Below are 25370 nucleotides of genomic sequence, written 5' to 3'. Positions count from 1 at the left end.
CACCGTCAAACATGGAGGTAGAAACATTATGCTTTGGGGGGGGGTTTCTGCTAAGGGGACAGGACAACTTCACCGCATCAAAGGGACGATGGACGGGGCCATGTACCGTCAAATCTTGGGTGAGAACCTCCTTCCCTCAGCCAGGGCATTGAAAATGGGTCGTGGATGGGTATTCCAGCATGACAATGACCCAAAACACACGGCCAAGGCAACAAAGGAGTGGCTCAAGAAGAAGCACATTAAGGTCCTGGAGTGGCCTAGCTAGTCTCCAGACCTTAATCCCATAGAAAATCTGTGGAGGGAGCTGAAGGTTCAAGTTGCCAAACGTCAGCCTCGAAACCTTAATGACTTGGAGAAGATCTGCAAAGAGGAGTGGGACAAAATCCCTCCTGAGAAGTGTGCAAACCTGGTGGCCAACAACAAGAAACGTCTGACCTCTGTGATTGCCAACAAGAGTTTTGCCACCAAGTACTAAGTCATGTTTTGCAGAGGGGTCAAATACTTATTTCCCTCATTAAAATGCTAATCAATTTATAACATTTTTGACATGCGTTTTTCTGGATTTTTTTTGTTGTTATTCTGTCTCTCACTGTTCAAATAAACCTACCATTAAAATTATAGACTGATAATTTCTTTGTTAGTGGGCAAACGTACAAAATCAGCAGGGGATCAAATACTTTTTTCCCTCACTGTATTAATAGAATTCTCCTCCCTCCTCCTCCTTTCAAAACTGTGTCATGTGCATCAATATATCTCATATATTTGTTTTACTGGATCATATACCTTTATGGTAAATAAGAATAGAATATGTTTCTAAACACTTCTGCATTAATGTGGACGATACCATGATTACGGATAATGCTGAATGAATCGTGAATAATGATGAGTGAGAAAGTTAGACGCAAAAATATCATAACCCCCCAAAAATGCTAACCTCCCCTGTCATTGTAATGGTGAGAGGTTAGCATGTCTTGGGGGAATTATATTTGTGCGTCTGTAACTTTCTCACTCATCATTATTCACGATTAATTCAAGATTACCCGTAATCATGGTAGCATCCACATTAATGTAGAAGTGTTTAGAAACATATTCTATTTTTATTTACAATAAAACTGACTCCAAAATGACAATATTATTTACCATTCATTTCTATTGGGCACAAAATATTTTGAAACACAACCAAAACAAACAGCAAATGCATCCAACACATTTGTAGTCACAAGCTTGATGTAGTCATTGTGTGGTAGGAATATGGGACTAAATACTACACTTTTTACTACACATTAGTGAATGTCCCAATACTTTTGGTCCCCTAAAATGTGGGGACTATATACAAAAAGTGCTGTAGTTTCTAAACAGTTCACCTGATATGGATGAAAATACCCTCAAATTAAAGTTTAACCTCATAGTGATTGTATCAAAGTCCTGGAGTACAGAGCCAAAACAACAGAAAATGTGTCACTGTCCCAAAACTTCTGGAGCCCACTTAAGTAGAGACCAATATTTCCCTCCTTTCTGCTTGTGAATAGGCTTAGTATCGGCTGGGACAAGCACTGACTTGCAGGGGATTGTCAGGGAGGTAGGGAGGGTGTCACGATTTAACTAGATATGAACTCAAATGCAGACAACTACACCGAGCCAGAGAAGGTTTAACAGGTTTATTTACAATGTGCAATTGTCCAGGTTTCCAAAAATAGGGGAAGAGCAAGTCCAGGTTTACAGGGAGGGTAACAGATCCACGTTCTGAGCAGGAGTGGTACCGTAACGTCCTAGTGTCCGTGGTGAGTCCAAAAGGGAGGTCCGGTAGTGGAAAGCAGGATGGTGGTGGCAGGAGTGAAGCGGAGGCAGGAGTCAGGTTCCAATAATCTGTGGCACAGGAGAAAAGTAAATAGAACAGGCCAAAAACACAAAGAGCGAAAACAAGCAGGTTGAGTCAACAGCGAGACTAACATGGTCGTCTTGACTATGATCTGACGATGAGTGGCAAGTTTGACCGGGTCTTTAAGGCTGAGGTGATTATGGTGAATGAGCTGCAGCTGGAACCCTGACTCCCGCACACCAGACTTCACTCCTGCAATCAAAACAGACAGAGGGGAGGGAGAGAGCAGAGAGAGAGCTACCTAGCAGCAGTAGGCCTAACAGAGGGAAGAGCGGATAAAAAGATGAAAGAGGAGAAGCGGGTGAAGAGGGAGAGTGAGATTGAATCCCAGATTTTGGGAGGGCCAGCAACTTGAGAAACTGAAAGAGTGTGTGTGAGTAGGACCAGGCAGAAGATGTGTTCAGAAAGAAAATACATTAAACCCAAGACGACAATGGATCCCTGTTTAAAGTATCCCCCCAAAAATTATGAAGTCATATAGTTGGTTACAATTTCAATTTCATCCTCCAGCAAAGGCAGTTCTAATATTACAGCAAATAATATGGCTAAACTCCAATATACTGATAGTGAAAAAAAAAAGTATAATAAATGTATAAGAAGGGTATAATATCTACGAAGGACATTGTAAACAAGAACGGTAAAATTGTCACACAAGCGACTAACAATAGTGTATGGAGGTGTATGCTCAATACAAAATTATAACCAACTCATCGTTGCTCTGCCACAAAAATGGAAGAGACAATTACTTAAAGAAATTCAATAATTAATCTGTCTGCCACCCATTAAAAATCATAAATGACTTGAAATTATTAGTATAAATCGAAAAATATATCAGTTTCACTTAAAGTCAAAAAGTTTGACAGCAATACCATATACAATTCAAGTCAGTTGGGAACAGTTTTTTGATGTTCCAATACCACGGCATCGGGTCTATGAACTGACATATAAAACAATCATTGACATATCAATCTGTTTGTTTCAATTTAAGCAATTATATAAAATACTTGCTACAAAAAGAATGCTCAATATATGAGGCATTAAACAGTCAGCCTTGTGCACTCCGCCATGAGGAAACAGAATCAATGGAACATATTTTCTGGTACTGTCCATCGGTGGGTCACTTTTGGAGTCAGGTCCAGAAATGGTTGTCATAATATCAGGGTTCAGATGGACCTGCAAATTGTATTGTTGAGGATCTGAAAAAACACATTCAGTCAATGGGAAATATCCTTATACTCTTTGGTAAAGTATATTTTTCGGGCAATATCGGTAGACATTTTACAAATAGTGAGGTTCAGGACCCTTGTAAGACATCATAGTAAAATGGAGGTATGTATTGCAAAAGGAAATAGCAAAATGGCATTATACTGGGAAAGATGGATTCATCTGTGGATATCTGAGGGTTGGAGTTAAGATCAGAATGAATGGTGGATTGGCCGCTGTGGTTAAAAATCCAGCACTTGAAGAAAAAGGAAATTAGGAATACATCTATAATTAATTAACTACAGGTACCGTAGATGTGAGTGAAATAGCTTAAAGTAGCAGTAGAAGTATTGTTGTCTGTTTGTTTATTACAATTAGGGTAGGGATGGTAGGGTAGGGGGGGAAAAGTATAGAAAAAAAGTTTTATCTCATGATGGTGTCAGTGGAATATCTACTGAAACCTGTTATTAGAACCAATTTGACAGTATCTTCTATGTCAGCGTAATAGCTGACTGTCTTGTTGTGTAATTGTCTGAGGATATTATTCAGAATTTCTATCATTCATTCATCATTATGTGAATAACTACAGCAGACCAATATGACAACATCTGAATACTTTATTTGGAGAAAAATGTGAATCATGTTCCATTTGATTTTGATACAAATAAAGTTAAGCAAATCTGTAATATAAATGATGAGGGATTGCAAAAAATTGTCACACGTATGCCTCACATCACTTGTAGTGACAGCCAATGGAATTAAAGTCATTGGGTTACAATATAATACTTTCTCTCAAAACAAACCCACGGACAGTTACTCACGCACACAAAATCACTACTGCAAAACAATTGTGCACGTTTCAAAAGACAAATGTCAAAATAACACAAAAAATATTGAAATCTTGGAATGGTATGTGAGAATCTGGAACATTCATTCAGATTCTGTATGTTCTATTTTGAACTCCATGCATGTCCCAAATTGCCCCTGTTCAAAAGTAGTGCACTATAAAGGGAATAGGGTGCCATTTGGGACACACCCAGTGTCAATCACTGTCACTGGCATCTCCACTCATGTTTTCTGCTGCCCCTCTAGGACACATATTCAGTACATTCTCATGCTACTGGCGATCAGGCTCAGCTGAAACAGTCCATACTGGCTTTGGCCCTCTCCATTTCATGGAGAAAGTTGTAAAACTGGGGAAGGGTCAACTCTAAAGAAAGAACAAAAAAACAGACCAAATCTGTGAATGATACCAAGAACAATAAGCAAAGTGAACCAATGACATATTGACTGGGGTTAAGAGTTAGAGACTCACCCATGTAGACATTTTCAGTTGAGTTCCCCTTTCTGATGACCAACTTAAGCTGGAAGAGATGTAGAGATATTTTCAAATAGTGTAGTAGAACACAGAAATGTGCCAATGTCTTCGAAATATTAGACATGGTGAGGACAGATTCTGTATATTGTGCTAGTACTAAACATATACTCATGCTATGGTCATTCAGAGTGCTAGTTTCACTATGTGTCAACATATTTTTGTCAACAAATCAAAGCAGCTGAAGGGGAAAAATACAGTATTTAGCAGTCCGCAGGAATTCTGACAAGTTGGAAAACAGACCGTGAAAACTAACGGCTAAAACTGTTGTCATAGCGATCTATCACACCCTCATCGTTCAGTCAGTTAGCCCATAAAGCTATAACATTTATAATTCACACTTCTTACAAAATATTTGACTGTTTATCAATCATTATTTTAACCTCTAAGCTATGGGTTTATGGTCTAGACAGCAGATACACACTGAATCCATATTTTATTTGCCATATTTGATAAGCTGGTCAATCTATTCAGTGCCTTCAGAAAGTAAATCACACCACTCTACTTTTTCCACATGTTGTTGTGTTACAGCCTGAATTTAAAATGGATTACATTGAGATTTTGTGTCACTGGCCTACACACAATACCCAATAATAAAAGTGGAATTATGTTTTTTAGAATAATTTACAAATTAATAAAAAATGAAAAGCTGAAATGTCTTGAGTCAATAAGTATTCAACCCCTTTGTATTGCAAGCTTAAATAAGTTCAGGAGTAAAAATGTGCTTAACAAGTCACATAAGTTGCATGGACTGCAATAATAGTGTTTACCATGATTTTTGAATGACTACCACATCTCTCTACCCCACACATACAGATAATTGTAAGGTCCTTCAGTCAAGCAGTGAATTTCAAACACAGATTCAACCACAAAGACCAGGGAGGTTTCCCAATGCCTCGCAAAGAAGGGCACCTATTGGTAGATGGGTAAAAAAACAAAACAGACATTGAATATCCCGTTGAGCATGATGAAGTTATTAATTACACTTTGGATGGTGTATCAATACACCCAGTCACAACAAAGATACAGGCGTCCTTCCTAACTCAGTTGCCAGAGAGGAAGGAAACCGCTCAGGGATTTCACCATGAGGCCAATGGTGACTTTAAAACAGTTTAATGGCTATGGTAGGAGAAAACTGGCATTGTAGTTACTCCACAATACTAACCTAAATGACAGAGCGAAAAGAAGAAAGCCTGTACAGAATACAAATATTCCAAAACATGCATCCTGTTTGCAATAAGGCACTAAAGTAAAACTGCAAATAATGTGGCAAAGAAATTTACTTTTTGTACTGAATACAAAGTGTTATGTTTGGGGCAAATCCAACACATCAGAGTACCACTCTTCATATTTTCAAGCATAGTGATGGCTGCTGCTTGTCATCGGCAAGGATTAGGGAGTTTTTTTTAGGATAAAAAGAAACGGAATAGAGCTAAGGCAAAATCCTAGAGGAAAACCTGGTTCAGTCTGCTTTCCAACAGACACATGGGAGACAAATTCACCTTTCAGCACGACAATATCCTAAGACACAAGGCCAAATATACACTGGAGTTGCTTACCAAGACGACATTGAATGTTCTTGAGTGGCCTAGTTACAGTTTTGACTTAAATCAACTTAGAAATCTATTGCAAGACTTGAAAATGGCTGTCTATCAATGATCAAGAACCAACTTGACAGACCTTGAATAAGACTCACAGCTGTAATCGCTGCCAAAGGTGATTCTAACATGTATTGACTCAGGGGTGTGAATACATATGTAAATTAGATATTTCTATATTTCATTTTCAATACATTTGCAAAAATTTAGAAAAACATGTTTTCACTGTCATTATGGGTATTGTGTGTAGATGGGTGAGATAAAAAAATCAACGTAATCCATTTTGAATTCAGGCTGTAACACAACAAAATGTGGAATAAGTCAAGGGGTATGAATATTTTCTGAAGGCACTGTACATTTATACGTAATCATGATAGCAACATAAATAATACCTGTAGAAAGGTGTTTCCAACTTTCTGAAGTTCACTTGTCCCCACGGTCACTATGGAGACAGACAACATTCAATTGTGCATTTAATCACAATGCCTTATTGTACATTGTCCATATTGTAATTGAACAGCACTTTTAACTATCAAAAGAGAGAGGCATTTAAATTTGAATCCGAAGTCAAAGTAAACACCATTAGCTGGGCTTCAGCCAAGTGCTCTAGACGCTTGGATTATAGACAAGCGCACTTCTCTATGTTTGCTACATACTTCAGTCAGACTGCCATCGTTGAAGTCGTTTCTGATGAGGGGTGTTGTACAAAACAAAGTCATCAGTGATTGGATCCTCTAAGCAATCAGAGTATCAAAGCCAATTACATTTTCAAAACACCCCTTTACCCACGTGTGTTCTGGCTCTGGCCCAACCCATCGGTTTCTGGGACCAATCAGAATGGTTAGAATGTGTTTGCGTTCTAGAAATCCTAGGGGAGGTATTCAGATCCAGACTCATTGCGGCGAAGAAACTAACGTCCGTGGTTGTGACGTAGCGTTTGATCGGAGCAAGAAGTGTTTGGCCCGGGCAAAAAATGGCTGCCACAGAATGTTGAAGTGTCATGTAAATGCATCATAATGCAGAAACCGCATTGGCCCAACTCTCTAAATACAAGGCTCTGGTCGTGCCTATTCAAGTGTATAGAGCGAATTAGTGGCCTTTATACATCTCCGTCTTGCCCCCTTTCTCTCCCCTTCACCCTCATCCTTTATGTACATTAATGGAGAGGACCCGGAATAGGGTAATTCATCCATCCCAAATGCACACTATATACAACATAAAACATCCATCTATCTATAATACGATGAGGGTTATTTACAACGGCAATTCTATCCTGGGCCCCTATTCGTAAATATCTCAGGGTAGGAGTACGGATCTAGGATCAGGTCCTTCCTTTCCATATAATTATTCATTATTATCTAAAAAGGCTAAACTGATCCTAGATCAGCACTACTGCTCTACAGGCCCCTAAAATATCGGTCCCTGATTAAACTGAAGTCTTACCACCAAACTTCCACTCCATGTCCACCAGCTGGTTGACCATCAGAGTCTGTCCTACAGCCAGCCTGGACAACACAGCGTAGTGGAGGTTCCACTAAAATATATATATATATATATAAAATACATATTTTACATTTTTTCTCAATTGAACACTGTACTTAAATAGAGTACTGACACAGCATGGAGGATATGATATAAAATATACCTGTTGTGAAAAATGGGCTGCCTTGTCTTCAATGAGTCCTAAAAATGAAAAGATTATACAACATTATATATGTTGTCCAATGACACTAAAACTCATTAGTAATGAGGACTGTGGAGACAGGAATATTTATTAGCTTTGATACGTACAGTATTCAGTGGTGTAAAGTACTTAAATAAAATTACTTTAAAGTACTACTTAAGTCGTTTTTTGGGGTATCTGTACTTTACCTTACTATTTATATTTGACAACTTTTACTTTTTAATTTAATTTTATTTCACCTTTATTTAACCAGGTAAGCCAGTTGAGAACAAGTCCTAAAGAAAATGATGTACTTTTTACTCCAAACATTTTCCCTGACACCCAAAAGTACTCGTTACATTGTGAATGCTTAGCAGGACAGGAAAATTGCACTTATCAAGAGAACATCCCTGGTCATCCCTACTGCCTCTGATCTGGCGGACTCACTAAACACACCTGCTTCGTTTGTAAATGATGACTGAGTGTTGGAGTGTGCCCCTGGCTATCCAAAAACTAAAATAAAACTAAAATTGTGCAGTCTGGTTTGCTTAATATAAGGAATTTGGAATAATTTATACTTTCACTTTTGTACTTAAGAATATTTGAGCAATTACATTTACTTTTGATACTTAAGTATATTTAAAACCAAATACCTTTAGACTTTTACTCAAGTAGTATTTTACTGGGTGACTTTCACTTTTACTTGAGTAATTTTCTATGAAGGTATCTTTACTTTTACTCAAGTATGACAATTGGGTACTTTTTCCACCACTGACAGTATATGGGATTTCATATTACAACATACCTAAAGCGAGAAGGTCCTCTTTGACTTGGTCTGCCGTCAGATTTTTCTTCAGGGCACCTAGAATTTTGGTTTTGAGTTAAATTAAACAACAACACTTTGTCCCTTTTGGGTAAATCTATTTGAATTCAATCACTTTTTGACAGCACCGCTTTTGATTTGAATGAAACCTTCCATACATATTTGCCCATTGTAGAAGTGCTCAGAAAGTGACATTTTGGACCTGAATGCCAAAATATTCAAGGAGATAAAAGTGCTCAAAGTAGACCTATTTTGCATACCCCCCATACCATGAGACATCCATGTCTGGAAAATATAAATGGTTGAGATTGCTATAATTTAAAAGCTTACAAACAGGGTTGTCAAATCCCCCCCCCCCCCAAAAAAAAAGTTTTTATAATATCATTTTAACCTTAAAAGGGTAGGAAGCATGAGTTTTTACTCACCAAAGTAACAGCATAGTGTGGTCAAAGACTTACCCACTGGGCAGAGATGTCAATTCAACGTCTATTCCACATTGGTTCAACGTAATTTAATTGAAATTTGATTCAAACAGTATGTGCCCAGTGGGTAGTAACGATCTGGTTACCTACAGTGCATTCGGAAAGAATTCAGACCCCTTTTTCCACATTTTGTTACGTTACTGCCTTATTCTAAAATGGATTTAATTGTTTATTCCCTCATCAATTTACACACAATACCCCATTATGATAATGCAAAAACAGATTTTTAGAATAAAAATTAAAAACAACAACAAAGAAACGGAAATATCACATTTACATAAGTATTTAGACCCTTTACTCAGTACTTTGTTGAAACATTACAGCCATGAGTTTGCTTGGCACACCTGTATTTGGGGAGTTTCTCCCATTCTTCTCTGCAGATCCTCTCAAGCTCTGTCAGGTTGGATGGGAAGTGTTGCTGCACAGCTATTATCAGGTCTCTCCAGAGATGTTCGATCGGGTTCAAGTCCGGGCTCTGGCTGGGCCACTCAAGGACATTCAGAGACTTGTCCCGAAGCCACTCCTGCGTTGTATTGGCTGTGTGCTTAGGGTCTTTGTCCTGTTGGAAGGTGAACCGTCGCCCCAGTTTGAGGTCCTGACTATTCTGGAGCCGGTTTTCATCAAGGATCTCTCTGTACTTTGCTCCGTTCATCTTTCCCTCAATCCTGACTAGTTTCCCTGCCGCTGAAAAACATGGTTCCAGGTTTCCTCCAGACGTGACACTTGGCATTCAGGCCAAAGAGTTCAATCTTGGTTTCATCAAAGAATCTTGTTTCAGATGGTCTGAGAGTCCCAAGTGGTCTGAGAATCCCAAGTGGGCTGTCATGTGCCTTTTACTGAGGAGTAGCTTCCATCTGGCCACCCTACCATAAAGGCCTGATTGGTGGAGTGCTGCAGAGATGGTTGTCTTTCTGGAAGGTTCTCCTATCTCCACAGAGGAACTCTGGAGCTCTGTCAGAATGACCATCGGGTTCTTAGTCACATCCCTGACCAAGGCCCTTCGCCCCTGATTGCTCAGTTTGGTCGGGCGGCCAGCTCTAGGAACAGTCTTGGCGGTTCCAAACTTCTTCCATTTAAGAATGATGGCCACTGTGTTCTTGGGGACCTTCAATGCTGCAGAAATGTTTTGGTACCATTCTCCAGATCTGTGCCTCGACACAATCCTGTCTCGGAGCTCTACGGACAATTCCTTCGACCTCAAGGCTTGGTTTTTGCTCTGACATGCACTGTCAACTGTGGGACCTTATATAGACAGGTGTGTGCCTTTCCAAATCATGTCCAATCAATTGAATTTACCATAGGTGGACTCCAATCATGTTGTATAAACATCTCAAGGATGATCAATGGAAACAGGATGCACCTGAGCTCAATTTCGAGTCTCATAGCAATACTTATGTAAATAAGGTATTTCTGTTTTTTATTTTTAACAAATTGGCAAAAATGTCTAAAAACCTATTTTCGCTTTATCAGTTTTTCAACCTTGGCTTAGTACTAGTGCGCTACAGTAGCTGACTGACTGTGCTGTTGTGATTGCTTCCATCTCCGATTGCCATCTTATTGTTGACTCTTCCCCTTGTTTGCTGTGCCCAATGCCGCCTCTGGATTATTGCCTCTGGAATCTATCTACTTTGGATTTACCTTACTATATCGCTATTGGATTAGCTGACTCTCCCTCGGCCGGTGAAACGGCCTCTCCCTCTGAAGCACCTCTCTCCTTGGCTCTTCTTTGGTAGCCAACTCAGCCATCAATCGGGAAGTCTCCACTCTCTCTACTTTATATCTGCTGGGTTTTTTGTGTGTTTTCTGTGGGTTCCTACCTGTGCTAGACTAGTTGATGTTTTTCTCTGTCTTACTACTTAGCTATGTCGACCGTGGTGGTTGGCTAGCTAGGCTAGTTAGCTGGCTAGACTAGCTAGCAGGCTAAAATAAGTAACTTTATCTGGCTGGCTTGCTTGCTAAGATAACTGCATATACCGGCAACATTATTTGATGACTGGTTAGATGGCGTTATGTATTTCCAAAACATTGGTTTACTTTAATGTACAGTGAGGGAGAAAAGTGAGGGAGAAATTCTGTCTCTCACTGTTCAAATAAACCTACCATTAAAATTATAGACTGATCATGTCTTTGTCAGTGGGCAAACGTACAAAATCAGCAGGGGATCAAATACTTTTTTCCCTCACTGTAGCTGTAAGTTAGGTGTTAATAGAAACTGGCTGACTCATGCAGTGCTAATGTCACGTTAGCAGGCTAGTTGGCTAGCAACCTTGAAAGCTGATTTGTAACAATAAATTCATAAAGTATTTGCTTGTAAGTTGGCTGAAAATGACATTGAAACTAGTAGTCATGAGTGCAAATGATTTGGTTTAATATGAAGTTATTTCTGTTGGAGTTTACATTATAGGTAATAGGCTGGCTTGCCAGGTCCTCCATATTACTCACACCCCGCAAAAATATTTTCCGGCATGACTTTGGCATTCTGATCGGTCTTATGTAATAACTCGAAAAATTTAAACTGAGGTGTAACATTGCATTGGGACTATTGATGCGTATACTAATGCAAATCCATATGTTACATCTGGTTACGTTTATGTTACCTCCTACCCTTTAAACGTAAATTATCTAAAAACGCGTAAACTCAGATTTTTTTCACATTTGACTATGTTGTAGCTTAGACCCTATTTTACATCATCTGAGGTTTTTGTGTTATGCCCAGAGGATGTGAGTGGAGTGGAGCGGAGAATGCGCAATTTGGCTGGAGCAGACTTTTTGTATATTTTTTTATGAGTGTTGGCCTTCTCTCTCGCGCCTTCTCTCTATTTCATTTCCTTCATCACTGTTCTTTTAATTAGGCCTATTCTGTTGTAGGTATTTAGCCTACCCCACCACTAATGCATAGAGATGTTGATATGAGTCGACCAAGAAATGAGTCACACAGCCTGTGTAATGATAGCAAGACAACGAATGAGCCCATGCAGCAGCACCAGAGATGTTTAGATTTTTATATAGGCTATTGTTAAAAAAAGAGGAGTAAGTCTGTAACAGTGCTAAAGTTGTCAGGATAAAAAAGAAATGGAATGGAGCTAAGCACAGGCAAAATCCTACAGGAAAACCTGGTTCGGTCTGCTTTCTACCAGACACTGGGAGATTAATTCACCATTCAGCAGGACAATAATCTAAAACACAAGGCCAAATCTACACTGGAGTTACTTACCAAGAAGACAGTGCATGTTCCTGAGTGGCCAAGTTACAGTTGACTTAAATCTACTTGAAAATCTAAGGCAAGACCTGAAAATGGTTGTCTAGCAATTATCAACCTACCACAGTGGCTGGTCTTCCAGGTCTGTTAAATCACAAACTTGAAGTGCCTGCAGCACTCCAGGACCAAGGTTGCCTACCCATGGTGTACCAGCTAAATTGTTCAAAAGGGATAGGTCCATTCTATTAAATATATTTATATGATTGAAATGACACCCACCCTATATTCATGAGTATGTTGTGTCTCAACTGATGGCGGTACAACACAAAAACATCAGATGATGTAAAGTAGGGTCTAAACTACAACATATGCGAATATGAAAAAAATCTGAGTTTATGCATTTTTTTTATAATTTACATTAAAGGTAAAACAATTGAAGAATTTTTGCTAAAACAACATTTTTTTCAAGAAATTATAAAATAGTTCAACAACCCTGTTTGTAAGCTTTTAAAGGATATCAAACTAAACCATTTATATTTTCCAGTGATGAAAAGATGGTGGGGTATGCAAAATGGGTCAACATTGAGCACCTCTATCTCATGAATGTTTTGGCTTTCAGGTCCAAACATGTATGGAAAGTTTTGTTTAAATCAAAAGGGATGCTATCAAAAAGTTATTGAATTCATATGGATTTACAATTTGAGGTTGTTGTAACCACATACTTAAATATACACTGAACAAAAATATAAACACATGTAATGTGTTGGTCCCATGTTTCATGAGCTGAAATAAAAGATCCAAGAAATGTTCCATACGCACAAAATTATTATTTATCTCAAATTTGCACACACATTTCTTTACATCCCTATTAGTGAGCATTTCTCCTTTGCCAAGATAATCCATCCACCTGACAGGTGTGGCATATCAAGAAGCTGATCATTACACAGGTGCACATTGTGCTGGGGACAATAAAAGGCCACTCTAAAATGTGCAGTTTGGTCAAACAACACAATGCCACAGATGTCTCAAGTTTTGAGGGAGCATACAATTGGCATGCTGACTGCAGGAATGTCCAGCAGAGCTGTTGCCAGATAATTTAATGTTCATTTCATTACCATAAGCCGCCTCCAACGTCGTTTTAGAGAATTTGGCAGTACGTCCAACCGGCCTCACAACCGCAGACCATGTGTATGACATTGTGTGGGCGAGCGATTTGCTGATGTCAACATTGTGAACAGAGTGCCCCATGGTGGCGGTGGGGTTATGGTATGGGCAGGCATAAGATACAGACAACGAACACAATAGCATTTTATCGATGGCAATTTGAATGCACAGAGATACCGTGACATTCATCAGCCACCATCACGTCATGTTTCAGCATGATAATGCACGGCCCCATGTCGAAAAGATCTGTACACAATTCCTGGAAGCTGAAAATGTCCCAGTTCTTACATGGCCTGCATATTCATCAGACATGTCACTCATTGAGCATGTTTGGGATGCTCTGGATCGATGTGTACGACAGCGTTTTAAAGTTCCCGCCAACATCCAGCAACTTCGCACAGCCATTGAAGAAGAGTGGGACAACATTCCATAGGCCACAATCAACAGCCTGATCAACGCTTTGCGAAGGAGCCAAATGGTGGTCACACCAGATAGGCCCATCCCTTTTTTTTAAGGTATCCGTGACCAACAGACGCATATCTGTATTCCCAGTCATGTGAAATCCATAGATTGGGGCCTAATTTATTTATTTAAATTGACTGATTTGCTGTAACTCAGTACAATCTTTGAAATTGTTGCATTTTTAGTTTATATTTTTGTTCAGTATCTCTATGGTGGTAACAGTATGGACCAGAAGAAAGGACAGTTTCCTTGATATACCGTCCATCTAAGATGTGTGATGGAATCTTTACAATATTTTGGTTTATGTGTATTTCATGTTGTACATACTTGCAGCTAAAAGCAAAAGTTATTTTTAAATCTGCTTATTTGTGAGTGCTCTGTCAGTCTCACCATGGGGAAGCAGCAGGACGCTCTTCATGAGGTTCCTCAGTGGGCCTGCACTCATTCCATTCTCTCCTGCAAACTCACTCAGCTGATGCAGGAACCTGTCCGTCTGCATATACAACACAATGAATGAAACACCAGCCAAGTGACTGTCTGTCCACACAGCACAACATGAATGAAAAAGCTCTTCAAATAATATATTAAATAAGACATCTCAGTCTTATTCCCCCCTCCCCAAAAAAATGTAATCTAGCACTTGACTTTTCCTAATAGCACTGCCTTTGCTGATAACATATTTTTTGAGGAAACATTTACTTACTACAACTTTGATATGTGGTTGTCTCACTCACTAACTGTAAGTCGGTCTGAATAAGTGTGTCTGCAAAATGACTAAAATGTAAAAAATAAGTTAATGTGTGTGTGTGTGTGTATGTTTACCTTTTTTGGCTCCAACAGGAAATTGAAAATAATCTCAGTCAGACTTGTGAATTGCTACAGGGAAACAGTTAAAAAATAGTGTTTATTGGCCTCTTCAATACAGTGATTCCTATTTTGCCACAGATCTACTTGGTCGACAGGTAAGGTGGGCTAAACCTAATTAGAATTATGAATCATGTGACACTTGCTAGTCATGTAACCAAAGAGGAAGAGGCAAAGTGAGAGGTTTTACTCTGCCCAAAATCTGTCTATGAAAATAAGCCCACAAAGTGAGGAATTTTTGTGTAGAGGTCAATGAGAGAGTTGAATTTGGTCAACAAAAAATGTAATTGCTAATTTGCTACCTGAGGCTTATTTGATCTAATAGAAGTTTCGTAATGGTTAGGTTGTTACGAATGCACTGATATAAGTGAACTCGTGGCATTTCGGCAACTTGCTATCATAAGTTGAATGCACCAATTTGTAAGTCGCTCTGGATAAGAGCGTCTGCTAAATGATGTAAATGTAAATGTATATAGGAGTTGTGCCTGTGTTCATAGAGATAGATAGAGGACTCATTATGGATATAACCTGTTTTAACATGGACATTGCCATTTAGGGCTTCCACCATTTTAAAGTAGTCAACTGGGTGGGGATTCCTATGAGTTGGGAGCAATCAGCCAATGAAGAAGAAGAAAATGGACTACTTTAAATAAAATGGAGACGGCCTCAATGGTGCTGCCCATGCTGTCACAGACACTATAATGGCACCGATTCAAAGATGAGTCCTCTATCCCTAAGAACTGTTCTTCGCACGTGTATCTGCCCTCTCATTGGCTAGAATGGCCCCGCCTGATCTTGCCTCCTCCAGCCTGCCTTCCATCTTTGAGGATACGTATTTCCATTGTTAGAGCAGTCATTTGACTATCTTGTCAATATAATAGGCAATCTTTGCTCAGGCACAAATGTCTAGCAAATGTATATCTTTGTCGACACAAATGTGTTTCATCTTCATTTTGCAACATTGTATCATATTAAAAACAGCATGATTCCAAAAAAGTTTGACTACTACCGGTATGTCAATTCATGACTACAAGCATACAGCTAAGATTTGCATCCAACTGCAGTGTAGCTTCACTGTTCTTATCTAACGCTCAAAACGACCATTTCGCGTTATCGAATGCTCACCTGTTCGTTGAATTTGTTCAAGTTCTGAAAGTCATTGCTCACAGAATCTGGTAAAGTATCTTTGGTAAATTGCAGTTGCAACATTATTGCTGTCGGCCTGAAATGTTTTACTTTAGTGGCTACTTCCGTGATGGTAAACTCAAATTAAGCTATCTTGCTATTCAACTCAGCACATTCCGTATTTTCATTTTGCTAAAACCGTGCATTCAAGGCTGAAAAACTATCCATTTCAGTTTATTAAATCAACCACTTTTTTTTATCGAATTGAAAATTTATTTATCACAAAAATACACAATCTGTTGTAATGTATTGTATGCTTTATTTGTTCATGCATTGTTACATTAGTGGCAGTAGTTCAACTCCCCTGGAAGTATGACAAGCCTCACCTCTAAACATGACCTCTAATGCATTAAAGATAACTTGCCTTGGATAACATAGGCCTATTGGAGCAGATTTGGCCTTAAATGGTGCTGTAATTACAATGAAATGAAACCCTCTGCTTGTATTGCACATTGTTCAATCTTCACTGAAAAATGTACCACCTGATTTTTTAAATGGCTTATTTTAAATAATTGATAATCATTCCCTGTAGTGGAATTTCAATTTGAATGCTGAAACATAATATAATAGGCCTATAACCGTAGGCTAGTTGCTTAAGTATGACACAGTTCCGTGAACTGTTGTGCAAATGCGTGGATTTTTAAAAATACAAACCGCCCGACTATAAGCTATGCTATGTGATAAAGTGAAAATCTGAAGCCCACAACCGACCCTAACCCACTAATATAAAATGCGCTGTAGGCTACAGTCAAAGACAGCAGAACTATTTTGTTGACAGGGGACGCAGGATCTTTTTTTGCCTGATTTAGATATGTTTCGGTTTATAATTTCCGACATTTTGGTAGGCTATTATATTATAACCATCCACATATTGTATTTTGCTTGTACCAATAAGTAAGATGTATGGTTAGTTGTCATCTTGTGAAAATGCAACCTGTGCCCATCAATTCTGCATAGTGCACTTCCAGTGATATTGCATAACCTTAGGCTATGGTGTGCTTGAGAAGGTCTTGATATTCACACCTGAGTATTTCATACCCACATTATTGGATTCAATAAGGAAACCAAATTCAAAAGTTTTATTTCAGTCATGAGTCATAACAATACTCTGTGATATAATTTAAATGGGCACAGTTATATGATTATGCATTTGTTATTATACCAATGGATTTAAAGGTAGAGTCAGCCAAATGACCTTGCACGAGCATGACCGCAGATTTTGGATGAGCAAGATGCAATACCTCACTCTCACACAATCACACAGAGTATCTGCACATGTGCTCGGGTTCGCTTCACGCTTTTACAATGTGGTGGCTACGGGATTAAAACAGCGGAGAAGTTTAGCCTTGTGCTCCAACGCTCTTAGTTGTTGCGGAAATTGACCCACTATGCTGTTTACTTTGAGCATCTACGTGTCATATTACTGACTCTACCTTTAATACTATTTCAGTAAATTAATACAATGAGCAATCCTTTTCCAATGACAACATCAAATGTTGGAAGAGTTAGTTTATTGTGGACATTACGCTTCACGCACTCTCCTAATAAGGACCAGTAGGGTACTAGACCGTTGTCAGAACTGTGTATAAATGGTGTATAAATGCAATACAGGTGTATTAAGGGTTAACACTGGAAAAGGTAAATCTAGTTTCCATTCAGCTACAGTGTGATTCGAGACCCGGGAAAAGTCACGCCTGAATATTGTGGCAAAAAAAACAAAGAAAAAAAGATTACAACAGGCAAGATTGAAAAGAAGAGAACTCCGCTTAGATATTTGCCCCCCAGGATATAAAGGCGTGCATAGGTTGAGGTAAGTAGTGTGACACTTCGAGGGACCTTGGCAAGCAGTGTGCAAGCATTGTGCAAGCAGTGAGAGAGGACCAATCAATCACAACTCTTCCCCCTCTCTCTTTCCGAACAACAACCCCTGCAACAGGTAAAGTTTTGTGCAGTTGCCATTCTTATGATAAGTGTTTATGCAGGCAAATCTACAGAACAGCATTTAGGAGATCAGTTAACAGTATGCTGCTAGAGACTGGAAGAATTCCTGCATGAGGTTTGCTAACTTTCCTACTGTTACAGTAATTTGTTCGATAGAGAGTCAACTTAATTAAATGTATTTTGCGGAAAACATAGGGTACATTTCGATTCAATTGATGCAACAATGATTATGTAAATGGCAGACAAGGAAGGAAGGAAGGGGAAATACCCTACATATCCTCAAACATGGCAAATATAGGGATATTTAGCCTGCAATAAAATAATATGATCATTTTCTGTATGGGAATGTTTAATATTGCATAGTTTCAATTCAGAGTTGATCTGCGTCACGCGCACTGAGTATTGTAGCCTACAGTAGGCTACAGATGTTGCGAGTGGAATTTAATGGATTTTTATGCGTGAGTAGTTTGTGCTTTCCAAGAAGGCGGTGATTTATTTATGGCGTGTCTTGGACGTTTATTTCAAAGTTGGTTGAACTTCAATTTGACTATTGAAGGGTTAGATTTTTCTTGTGGTATTGGCACAATTTCCTCAAAATCACTTCAAGTTCGATTGCGCGATTTCGTTGTTTTTCATACAAACAAGTGCATGTTTCCTACTCCATGCGGTGAAAGAGAGACAGATAGTTGAGTATTTTCTAATGGCTTACTTGAAATAAATGTTTTCTGTATGCCTTGATAATCATTCCCTGTAGTGGAATTTCAATTTGAATGCTGAAACATAATATAATAGGCTATAACTGTAGGCTAGTCGCTTAAGTATGACACAATTCCGTGAACCGTTGTGCACCTGCGTGGATTTTTTAAAATCAAATTTGCGGTCTTTGAAGTTGGGTCTTTATTCTTGGAGAGTGAGCACGCTAGTGGTGCGCGCGTCAGCTGTTTGTTCATCCGCACCAGCCGCAATTGAGTCAATATCACTATGAGGTGCCTTTGGTGTCCTCATCAGACTCACTCAGTCATCATGAAAATGTAGCAGAATAATGAAAGTCTGAGGTCTTATTATAAGTGGCCAAACATTTGCACACATATCAGTAGAATGATAAGTCTCTAAAAAAGTGTTTCCTTCATTTTATTAAATTTTTCTCATTGGGATGTATGTGATTTTGGCATGTCCCACACACTGCTCTGCTAACTACAGTGTGTGTAATAAGTGGTTAAATGATACTAAATCCATTTTTTTTTTACATGGTTTTACTGTCCACAATAAGTTATTTGATAAAACAAGTAATTTTGATCATGCATATTGTATTTTCATAATCATATTGAACATTTTGCATGTGTCCCTGAAATTGCTGTCCACCCTGTCATTATGGGGTAACTGCCCCTTTAAGAAACCCACTGATGTTTTCAGTGACATCACTATGAGCATTTTGTCTTTCTTCAATGAAGGCTGAAGCAGTGTCTAGTTGCAGAGTAAGTATTTACACTTATGTTTCATAATTTTCATCATATTATGTGTGTAGTTGGATGTTGTCAAGCTTAACATGTCCACTCTGTCATAGTGAAATATCAATTGATAGAAAAACCTATCAGAACTTTGAAATATATTTGTAAAACAGTACACAGTCAGCTTGCTAACTGTAGTATGTTGTTAAGTGAAGGTCCACCATGTGCTCATTAAATGCTAACATTAGCCAAAAATGTCCACCCTGTCATTGTCCACCCTGTCAGCAAGCCTTCCATGACAGGGTGGACATGGTTCATGACAGGAAGGACATGTGCATAGTTTAGGCCACATACTGATAATGTTACACATATTACAACAGCTATTACACACATTTTATAACAGTACATGCTATACATAGTAAGAATGGACAATATGGACAATTTTTTTGGCGATATCGGTATCAGCAAACCTAGTTTGATAATGCAAGCCTAGTTTACCGGGACTGCCAATTAAAGTGTGTAAGGGAACATTTTGAATCGTCTTTTTCAAGGAATGAGATAAAAAGGAGCTGAGATAGCAAGGAGATATCGGGAACGTCGTGATGCTGACCCAGACAGAAGAAGAAAGTACCTTGAGAAAGAAAGGGTCAAATGGAAAAAAGACAGAGAGACTGGAAAGAAGAAGGGTGTCAATGAGCTCAGTGAGAGAGAGAAGAGGGCAAAAAGAAAGAAATGGAGAGAGGCAAAAAGTCAAGCCAGAGCCAGAAACAGGGCCAGTGCTTTGCTACAGTCAGAGACACCACCCAACTCCCCTGCTGAAACTCCTGAAAATCAGCATGAGCCAGGGCCCTCCAGGTTAGATCATTGGAAGTTTAGCTGATGAGACTTATTAGAAAGTTTAGATTTATTTGAAGGACAATTATCAACTGTTTATGTCCCCATAAAATGACATATTGATAACTAACTTGCAAAAAAAAATCCTTACAAATATTTTGTGTTTCAGGCAACGGCGTCAAGGGGAAAGCATTCGAAGGAGTTCGAAGAGAAAACTGAAAAAACAGATCGAAATATTAGAGGCACAGCTCACAAAAGAGAAAAGTAAAACTGAGAAATATAAGAAGAGGTACTATCGGGCCAAGAAAGAAAGTGCGTCCAAATCACCACGTACAAAAGTCAATGCTTTGTTGGCACATCAAAAAGTGAATTCACCCATCAAAAGAGCTCTTCTTTTCCATACATCCCTGATTGAAGATATTAGAAGAAAATATGAACATGCAAAAACAAACCGAGAGAAGCAGCTGATAGCAAAAGTGGTCAGTGGAAACATTCTTAAGAAGTATAAACTCCAAAAGCATGCCCAGACTGCTTTTGGCTACTCTAAGAAGAGAGCAAAGTATCCTGTGGATCTAACCTACCGTGGGAGGAGGTGCTTCAGTCGAAATGAGATTAGGAAGAACGTTACATCATTTTTTCTTCGAGATGATGTTAGTCGAATGACAACTGGCCGCAAACAAACAGTCACACGGCTGAAGAAAAAAATGCAAAAGTGGTTGCTTACTGATACAATGAAGAACTTGCATAGGAGGTTTCTCTCTGAGCAAATTGGCCAAATGTCATACACCTCCTTTTGCCGTCTCAGACCCTTTTGGGTGGTAACCCCTTCTTCCTCTGACCGTGACACATGTCTCTGCAAAAAACATGAGAACTTGCAATTCATTGCCAATGCCTTGCAGAGCCAAGGGTTACTGTCCTCAAGAAATATTGAGGAAATGTCTGAAGCAACCATGTGTGACCCGAAAGCCAAGGTCTGTGCTTATGGTGAGTGCAGTGAATGCCTCCTAACTTGTCACCCGATGCTGAAAACCCCTGGGGAAGAGAACATTCGTTTATCTCAGTGGATGACAGAGAAGATCAAGAAGTCAGCACACTTCATTTTTTCAGCGATGGGCCTGCAACGCAGTATCGACAAAAGGGAAATTTCTTCTACCTCTCAACGGAACCCTACAAGTATGACTTCAAAGAAATAACGTGGAATTTCTTTGAGGCTAATCATGGGAAGGGGGCACCAGACGGTGTGGGTGGGGCCCTCAAGAGGTCAGCAGACCGGATTGTAGCCCATGGAGGAGACATTCCTGATGCCCAGAGCTTGTATAACAAGCTGAAAAGCCTGGACACATCTGTCGAGCTGTTCTTCATCCCAGAGAGGGATATTGAATCAAAGCCTGAGGTACCTGCAATAGCTGCCATAAAAGGCACTATGAGAATCCACCAAGCTATCAGTCTGACACCCGGCCAAATGAAATACAGAGACATTTCATGTCTGTGTAAAAGGGAGGAAGGTGTTTTGGACTGCCCCTGCTTTAACCTTCAAGAGGTCACTCTAGCTAATGTTCCTGTTTCATCTGACAAGTCCCCAGCATGTGGAAAGACACCAGATAATCCTAGGAGACCAGAAATGATTGAGGTAAAGCACATTGGAGAGTGGTGCGTCGTTAATTATGACAATGAAGCATACCCAGGTATCATCATGGATGCAGAAGGGCACAGTGTGAAAGTTAAGTGTATGCAACGCCATGGCATAAACAAGTTCAAATGGCCAAGTCTTCGGGACGACATCTGTTGGTACCATGACTGGCAGGTACTTTGCCTAATACCAGAACCACAGGCTCTGAACAAGCGCTCTGTACAGATTGAAGTGTCTGCATGGAAGTATGTGGAACAGCAACTGCAGAACTGAGCCATGTCTCTGCAGAAAGGGAGAGACTGTTTGGAGATGCGTCCAAGTGATCTTTCTGTAATATTCAGTTTTTTCAAATCAACTGTTCTCCACTTAAAAAACATTTTTCTTCTTGTTCTACAGTTGAATGTTTGACTTTCACTGTGCAGAATGATGTACAGAGTTTAACGCTAGAAGGCCACATTAATGTCTCATTTTGGGCATCTTTATTCAGTGGCTGCATGCAGGTAGAGTGGATCAAAAACAGTCTGTTCAACTTGTAATTTCCCCCTACATGGGAAAAGGCATTTTTTACATCATTTTCTTGCATTGTTCCTTGCATTTATGAGGCCATTCAATGACATTTCACAACGTGTCCACCCTGTCATGCCCAGGGTCCACCCTGTCATGTCACTGTCCACCCTGTTATTTTCATGTTCTATGAAAATAAACAAATTATTTTCACAAGTTAGCAAAATCTTTTGTGTGATTCCTTTATAAACAAATGAGGGCCAAATAGTATTGTTTGAAAGTTTGACCAGATATATTTTTTGTTAGATTTTATTTAGAAAAGAAAGTGCAACTCTCGCAGATTTTATAGAGAAACAAATAGTTTGCCATAATTTCATTATTATCCAAATACTTTTCCCATAAACTAAAATATTTTGTTGAGAAAGTGACTAAATAGTTTTCTGAAAATGTACGTTTTATAATCACTATGTAATTACAATGTATTTATTCTGCTTTGAAATTGTCCATGACAGGGTGGACATATTTTGCTGTTTGCATGTAAATTGTCTGCTTGCAGTTAATTTATAAAAAGTGTGGGAGCTTGACCAATATGCATTTCTAACAGCATAACATATACTTAATACAATGAATATGAAGTTCAATGGAAAATCTCAGTTTTTTGGGGGGGAAATGGGGAAGTCTCAAAGGCACCTTATGGTGATATTGACCCAATTGCTAATCCAGGGTTTCCCAAACTCGGTCCTTGGGACCCCAATGGGTGCACATTTTGGTTTTTGCCCTAGCACTGCACAGCTGATTCAAATAATTAACTAATCATCAAGCTTTGATAATTTCAATAATCGGTGTAGTGTCCGGGCAAAAAACAAAACGTGCACCCCTTGGGGTCCCGAGGACTGAGTTTGGGAAACACTATAGTAACCCATCTGCAACCGCCCGACTATAGGCTATGGTATGTGATAAAGTGAAAATCTGAAGCCCACAACCGACCCTAACCCACTAATATAAAATGCGCTGTAGTCTACAGTTAGAGACAGCAGAGATCTTTTTTTGCCTGATTTAGATATGTTTCTGCTTATAATTTCCGACATTTTGGTAGGCTTTTTGTTAGTTAACTTGTCTATGATTAGATACATGCAGCTTCATCTGGAAAACAACAAACAAAAATGGCCAGGCCTTATTTAATTCGGTAGCTCCCTCTTATGACCTAATTATAAGACTGACACATTTTACTAACTGCTCCCCCTAGCCCAAAGACTTTGGAAACATCCCAATGAGAGATAAGGAAATCCCCATTTTCCTGGAAGAGAAAGTATACATTTCGTTAACATTCAATTATAATCAGCAATCCAAAAATATTAATTACACACAAAACATGATGCAGATATACCCTGTCCTACCTCACATCAATAATCGTTTGTTTCAATCTAATTCCTCATAACTACTCTAGAAGAAGATTACATAAAATCTTTCAAAAGATGAAAAGCACTAAAGGTTCTTTGAGTTTACAATGAGTATTTTTAATTGATAACCCTTTATACGTCATTCTCTGTAATTCTCACAATGATTATTAAACCCCAAAATCGGCTTCATTTTATCCCATATCAAATCATCATGGTATTGTTACTGGATGACTTTCCCCTTAGATTGTTCCTGTCACCCCTCTAAATGTAATATTTGAGACATTCACAAATATAATCAATTACTACGCGTAAAGAATTTGATTCCAAGCGTCTATTAAAAAGTTGTTTGAGATGGGATCTCCTACGTCTTCCTTAACATACCTACTCTAGGGTACTTCCACCAATCCTATAAGAAATAATTATAATCAAAACACATCAGATAATACCACGTTTCATTGATTTGACTACACCTTCTAATATAAATCTATAACCCCTTTCCGGTAATGTAATCAGCTAAACGTGTTGCATTAATGTATTAAAATATAAAGCTATTGTTTAATACATTCAGAACTTACAAAAAATGTGTACTTCTCCATCAGCATAATAGTAAAAACTACCTCCCATTGTGCTACGTACCAGAAACAGATTATCGTTTTAGAATTAATTACCTGTCTGCATAACTCACTGGTGTTACGCAAACTATAGAATTGAATAATAATAATAGAAAATTGTTAAAGAACGTTTCCTATTCACCTATTCAGAACTCTACTTTACATTACCCTCTGCGTCCTTTACATGCCGATATAGCCCAGCGAGCACAACTCTCTTTCACCCGCTTACTAAATCATGGCATTAGTCAATTCTATCCACAAACCACTACTACCTAATTACATATTTTCATTCACCTAACTAGAAAGCATTATTTTAATACCAGTCTACTCAAACAATCCAATTCAACATTTCTCATCTCCCAATTAACCTACTTTCCTCTTAACACTGAAAACCCTCTACAATCTCTATTATCCTCTACCGCTGTCTTTCCATCTAACGGTACTTTAGCAGGTGACAAATGATTGTGAAGTTATAGTCAAAACAAACAAAACATCTATTCACAGGGATGCCACTTTCATTACTATGTTATCCTATGCCGCCATGGGTTGGTAGGCCAATCTCTTTTGTATAATCTTAACAATTCACCCAGTGATCTAGGTCAACAGCATCAATGTAACAGTTTTGCTTCCTTCCCTACATGGGCTTGAACCAGGGACCCTCTGCACACATCAACAACAGTCATCCTCGAAGCACCTTTACTCGTCGGTCCACAAAAGGCACGACCTTGCAGAGCAAGGCAACTACTTCAAGGTCTCAGAGCCAGTTATGTCACCAATCGAAACGCTACTAGTTGGCACCGCTAACTAGCTAGCCATTTCACACCGGTAACACTCTCCCCCCTTTTTACTTCCTCATTTTCCGCAGCAACCAGTGATCCGGTTACACCAAACTTATCCCATTATGTCACTTACAGCTCTCTCACGTTCAGCGAGCCCCATTTGCTAACACTCACCGATCAAATACCTGGAAACTCTCCAGACAAAAAATAAAAACCATTCTCAAACAGCATTCTGCATTTACCTCTATCGTAGGGTTAAAAACTAACTCGACAACTTTCCCAATCCTAGATTGCTGTTGTAGCTTCATGTTTGGTTCAGTTTCTCT

The 25370-nt window shown here is 39.0% G+C and overlaps 2 protein-coding genes across 3 annotated transcripts in view; one reads left to right on the top strand and one right to left on the bottom strand.

Moving 5' to 3' along the window:
* Positions 1 to 3681: 3681 nt before the first annotated feature.
* LOC311149830 (COMM domain-containing protein 7-like) lies at positions 3682 to 15992 on the bottom strand. 2 transcript variants are annotated; one of them, XM_084187061.1, is made up of 9 exons: positions 15838 to 15992; positions 14671 to 14724; positions 14239 to 14341; positions 8524 to 8580; positions 7701 to 7738; positions 7499 to 7589; positions 6448 to 6497; positions 4398 to 4446; positions 3682 to 4292 (listed from the first exon to the last, which is right to left on the bottom strand). In XM_084187061.1, the coding sequence occupies exons 1-9, from the start codon at positions 15919 to 15921 to the stop codon at positions 4216 to 4218; spliced, it is 603 nt and encodes a 200-aa protein (XP_084043187.1). In that variant the 5' UTR covers positions 15922 to 15992; the 3' UTR covers positions 3682 to 4215. The 2 variants fall into 2 exon arrangements, with proteins under 2 accessions (XP_084043187.1, XP_084043188.1); XM_084187062.1 differs by lacking the exon at positions 8524 to 8580 and having other exon boundaries at positions 15838 to 15986.
* Positions 15993 to 17693: 1701 nt separating this feature from the next.
* LOC311149829 (DNA (cytosine-5)-methyltransferase 3B-like) overlaps positions 17694 to 25370 on the top strand; it is a 92801-nt gene continuing 85124 nt past the window's right edge. Inside the window, exon 1 of the mRNA XM_084187060.1 lies at positions 17694 to 17833. The gene's annotated coding sequence lies outside the window, so the exon portion shown is untranslated. The remainder of the gene's footprint in view (positions 17834 to 25370) is intronic.

This window comes from Coregonus lavaretus (assembly GCF_964263955.1).
Source record: "Coregonus lavaretus genome assembly, chromosome: 22".
In the NCBI taxonomy this organism is placed as follows: domain Eukaryota; kingdom Metazoa; phylum Chordata; class Actinopteri; order Salmoniformes; family Salmonidae; genus Coregonus; species Coregonus lavaretus.
The sequence above is the reverse complement of the archived record's forward strand: the minus strand, read 5'-3'. Positions and strand labels throughout refer to the sequence as shown.

Bases quoted from the DNA above. Each gene is read 5' to 3' on its own strand.
- LOC311149830 (XM_084187061.1), bottom strand. From the start codon at position 15,921: ATGTTGCAACTGCAATTTACCAAAGATACTTTACCAGATTCTGTGAGC. The intron at 8,581-14,238 runs GTGAGACTGACA...CCAAAATTCTAG, and splicing joins CGTCCTGCTGCTTCCCCATG to GTGCCCTGAAGAAAAATCTG. The intron at 4,293-4,397 runs GTGAGTCTCTAA...TTCTTTCTTTAG, and splicing joins AACTGAAAATGTCTACATGG to AGTTGACCCTTCCCCAGTTT.